The sequence below is a fragment of the Helobdella robusta genome (genome assembly GCF_000326865.2).
Source record: "Helobdella robusta unplaced genomic scaffold HELROscaffold_1, whole genome shotgun sequence".
Taxonomy (NCBI): domain Eukaryota; kingdom Metazoa; phylum Annelida; class Clitellata; order Rhynchobdellida; family Glossiphoniidae; genus Helobdella; species Helobdella robusta.
The window spans coordinates 3,767,701-3,772,963 of NW_008703570.1; the positions used below are offsets into that span (position 1 = coordinate 3,767,701).

Below are 5,263 nucleotides of genomic sequence, written 5' to 3' on the forward strand. Positions count from 1 at the left end.
AATTCTGATTAATTTATATCTATCACATTTCCCACAGCTTGTGCGCCAAATTGCAATAAGTGTTCTACCAACGATGCCAATTTGTGCGATCCGAGTTCATGTTCATCTGGCTACTTTCTGGCAAGTGACAATACCTGTCAAAGTTTGTTTCATCTTAATTCATTTCAGACGATATGATCAAATTTTACTGTACTGTGATTTTTCAAAACTGCACCATAAAAATGTGTTTATAGAATTTATATAGTGCATAGCAGTTCTCACAAGCGCTCTTAAAAAGTTTTATTGAATAGGAGCTTAAAAACAAATAAAAAAAATTATCTGTTTTGTTATAATTTCATCAAACTCTTTATCAACAATAATTCAATAAGAAAATATTTATTCATTCATTCATTCCTGGCCTCCAAAGTACTGTCTGTTTCAAACAGCGGGTCCGACGCAGCAAAGCTTCGTGAACCTGTCTTCAATTTTGAATAATTCTATAATCAATTAAATTCATACAATTTGTTTCCCAAAATTTATGTTCACTTTTTTGCGTATAAGAGAACAAGAATATTCTTTTGGATCATTGCTTTCTGTAGTTAGTCATATTTTCTACTTGTTTACTACACAAGAATGAAATAATACTCGAAGTTCAAATTATTGGGCTACAAGCAGTTGTTTGTATTTAATTTTTGGAGTGTGCAGTCAACACGTGATTGTATTAGAAAAAATCACCATATAAACACTCATGATTCGTAACAATTAAGCAAAAGGTGAATTGATCCCGTAAATGAGGTTTGATGAATGGGTGGTTTAAACATGGATAATCAAATGTTTTTACGTAAGTTTTTTGAGAATGAAAAAAAAATTGAGTAATTGAGATGGAGCGATTATCAATTGGTGAATTGAAAATTTTTATTTTTAAAAGGGAGTAAATGATTGGCCTGAATGTAACATGCGCTGTTTTAGAATACCAACTCAATTGAACTACTGGAAAACGTGCCAATTAGTTTTGTAAATATGTAATGAAACACGACAGTGGTTTAAAACTATAAAAGATGCAAGATAAGTCGACACAATATCTACCACCAACAGTTTTTATCACGCCTCTAAAAGAGGATGCAGTGAATTTTTACTTTTCATGACATATATAGTTTAGAGAACAAACCTAGTTCAAGCTGTATTTTTATTGGTAAGTTTTTTGAACACCAGCATTAACACTGTTTGACATATACTTTTTACCTTGTCAGTATGTTTACAGCTATTTCAAAAATTAGCATGAAACAGCACCAGTGATTGAAGTGATGTTTATATTGTAAAATTAATTTTTAATTACAGAATGTGCACCAGGCTGCTCGACATGTACTTCTATCGGCGGCTGTTCCTATAGTTAGTTTTTGAGTTTTTGTTTGTACAAATATATTTGTCAATTTTCAGATATTTGCCATTTTTGTGTTTTGTCGTTGTATTATAAAGATAAAAACATTTATTCGTTATCAACATTTTTCAAATCGACAACAAATTTGATCTTAATCGGTACAACCGTCTTAACCTATTATAAAACTTTAATTAAAAACTATCGATTAAAAAAGTGGTATGATCACATGGTGTGAATCTAAATTTTTTTACAATGATAATACGAACATCAAATATTGATACTTGGGCTATATAAAATCGGATGAGACCATAGATATAGAAAATTAATAGACAAGTAACGTTCATATCATACATTCGTGTATAACATTGATTGCTACGAGATCTTGTTTAAAACTCCGAACAAATATTTAAAAATTTAATCTAATTTTTTTTAATTGGGGACAGAGGAACGCGAAGTTCGCGCCGTTATTTCATATGTATGTATGTGTGTGTGCGGGCTCGCGAGTGTGTGTGTGTGTGTGTGTGCGAGCCTATGAATAAAAACAAGAGCTATAGAAGCTATCATTTCATTCCAGCTCGTTAAATAATATAGGTTTTGAGGTTTCGCACAGCATGGCTTTCATTAATACTTTCTAAAATGCAAAATGAATTAAACCTATTCAGTAAATTCGAAGTATATTGTAGCACGTTTATTTTATCGTGTGTGTTATGTTAAGTGTATCAAAATTAACTTTATTGCAACACGGTGTATAGCAAATAATAAATATTATTAAAAGAAATTGAATTACAAATTAATATGGTCTTGCAATGAAAACTGGAAATATACTATTCAAAAGAATATTTTTCGCTGAATTTTTGTTTACGAAAATAATAGCAATCGCTCGACTTTACCAAAAGAAATACCAGCAAAAAATGAACAAATAAATAAACAAAACATTCATTCATTCAATAGGTGAGTCACATTTTTGTTTGTCATTTTTTTGTACAACTCATTTGGATGCAGTTAGTGCAAGTGCTTTAAAATTAGTTTGAAGAATAATACCGTATAAGTGTGTTAAATTCGACCATCTAACTCAAAAATGTAACAGCTTATAAGTGTGCTTGGCAGGTAAAAAAAAAGAAAGAATTGAATTAAAGAATAATTAAGTTTGGGTGAATAAATAATACCATTTAGTAGATAATTTTATAGTGTATTATTTGTGCACATTTGGTACTAATATTTACGATGTTCAAAAATATTTTGGTTTCGGGTTTTATTTATTTATTCAAAACCAAATCAATTGCAACTTATTTTGGAGACCAAATAAGAATAATGCTTGTATATGCCACGGTGCCACTACGAAAGAAAACATTAAACATTTAAAGTAAGTTCGATGTTTGATAATAATTAAGCATTTTTACGAAAATCGAACGATGTAAACTTGGTAAATATAATATCATAGTTATTGAAGTATAATGAATAACTAAGAAGACAACAAATTAAACTTTTAACGCGTTACTGTGTTTGCAGATGGAAATAAAATAATTGAAAATATTTAGTTATTTTTGAACAAGAATTTGCGCTATACCGTTCAAAAAATAATTTCACACAGCTTTTCTGGTGTTAGTGCAAGTTATTCAAAATGAGTTTAAGCTTAACACTGTATATGGCAATTATAAAATGAAGTATTATTGCATTTTTTGATGTATAAAAGATTTAGGAGCAAATTGGTTGAAGCACTCAAAAATGTAAATGTACCTATATAGCAAAATAAAAATTCGTTGAATTAGTTAGAATTTTCATGAACCTACACATGTATTCGCTGCGATAACAACTGATCTGACAGCTTCTGTATCTGTGGCACAAACGTGTCATACTTAAAGCGGGGAGCTTCACACGATATCAATATAAAAATGTCATTTGTAAAAGGATTTAATTAATTTAAAGTACAAAACGTAATTTACATATATTATTTTTTAATATTGCAAAGATATAAAATATCAATAAACATATAAATTATTTATACATTATGGCTATGTCATATTATTCCGAGCAGCTTCTGGTCTTAATTGTGCAAAAAATATGTGTCATTCTGCTGCTGGCCAGTGTGATGTCTGTAATGAAGGCTACGTCCTCGATAGAATCGGATATACCTGCACCGGTTGGCACTCTTTTCACTTTTTTATTTTTGCACGCATAAAAATTGTGTGATTATATTTAACTATGCTGACTGTGCACTCTAATGAACCATAAATGTTTATGTGATACATTACAATTTTTAAATTAAGCAAAATTAAGTCAATTAAATTGAATTAAAAGGAAATTGACGTTCGAAATTTTTAATTTGAATTTAGATAATATGTGCACCAAATTTTCCATTCTAATTTCCTTATATATATATATATATATATATATATATATATATATATATTATATATATATATATATATATATATATATATATATATATATATATACATATATATTATATATATATATATATACAATTATTTATAAAGATCACTGCTTTTTCGGCATTATTCAATTTGTAATTGAGTTTCTCATTTTTTCTAACGAGACTTTTATCATTTTGATAAAATTTATTAAGATTAAATAAAAAACTTTTAATATTTGACATTTTTGACAAAACATTATTAATAACGTTATTACTACAGAAAAGCTCTTTTCGGCATCAACTGCCATCATCAGTGTAGTTATATAGTGTTGCTCCGTCTTTGTGTCTTTGTTTTTACAGCGATTTGGATTGTAACTTACTTAGAATTAAAATTAATCATTCATGTGTTATATATACATATATATATAAATATATATAATATAAATATAGATATATATAATTTATCCTGATTGTGCAAAAAAATTCAAATATAATTTATCCTGATTGTGCAAAAAAATTCAAATAATATATATATATATAGATATATATATATATATATATATATATATATATATATATATATATATATATATATATATATATATGTGTGTGTGTGTGTGTGTGTGTGTGTGTGTGTGTGTGTGTGTGTGTGTGTGTGTGTCAAAATAAACAATGTATTAATTCAATTTTATTGAATGAACAAAAATTCGCTCTATTTACTATAATAATCAAGAAAGGAAAGGCGTAATGTCTCTAATAAAATTATAGTGGAAGTTAAATCAATCGAATGACAATATTTATTGTTTTTTATTTAATTAGTTACGAGTCGAAGTAATTTATAATTTGATGCATCCGTTTGTGCAGCATGTGGAGATAACTGTTTGTCGTGCAACTTGAATGGAGCTGGTAAATGCGATCTTTCCAAGTGCAGGACTGGCAGTGAAATTGAAACTAATTCCGTCTACGATCCTGCGAATAAACTTTGTCAAGGTATGTTAAACTTTACCATTAATGTACATTGGTACATTTTAATAATATTAATTAAAAATAAAAATTTTAGCAAATATTTGGTGTTCTCATTTTATTACTTTTTAAAACTTGGCTGGAATGTTGAATAAATTTTGTAATATCAGAAATTTTATTCTGATCGCACAGGGGATCGCAAGTTATTGATGGAGAAGTTGAAACTCCAAATTTTAATACTTCCTTTGTATTTTTACCAAAAGTTTTTGACATTTATAGTTTGCAAAATATTACTTTAGATCGCTGAAATGTGGTGGATTCATGTAGTTTCATAATCTGCCAATCATTAAACTGCGACTTGACGTTAATTTAATTTTTTGAAATTGTTAACAACTGCATACAACATCTTCATAACAATGAAATCTCCAAACGTGCAGTTACCTTAGGATCAACTTTCTGGATTGATTTTACGTTGGCAAGCAACTCTTCATTTCTTATGACATTTTATGACATGACATCTTATTTCTCATAACAAACAATTTCTAAACATTATTTTTTGGGGAAAATAT

At 28.1% G+C, this 5,263-nt stretch overlaps 1 protein-coding gene across 1 annotated transcript; it reads left to right on the forward strand.

Annotated features, from left to right (window-relative positions):
• Positions 1 to 3,418: 3,418 nt before the first annotated feature.
• HELRODRAFT_158746 (hypothetical protein) lies at positions 3,419 to 4,993 on the forward strand (the record flags this gene model as incomplete). The annotated part of the gene is made up of 3 exons (XM_009010738.1): positions 3,419 to 3,497; positions 4,596 to 4,721; positions 4,887 to 4,993. The coding sequence occupies 3 exons, from the start codon at positions 3,419 to 3,421 to the stop codon at positions 4,991 to 4,993; spliced, it is 312 nt and encodes a 103-aa protein (XP_009008986.1).
• Positions 4,994 to 5,263: the final 270 nt, after the last annotated feature.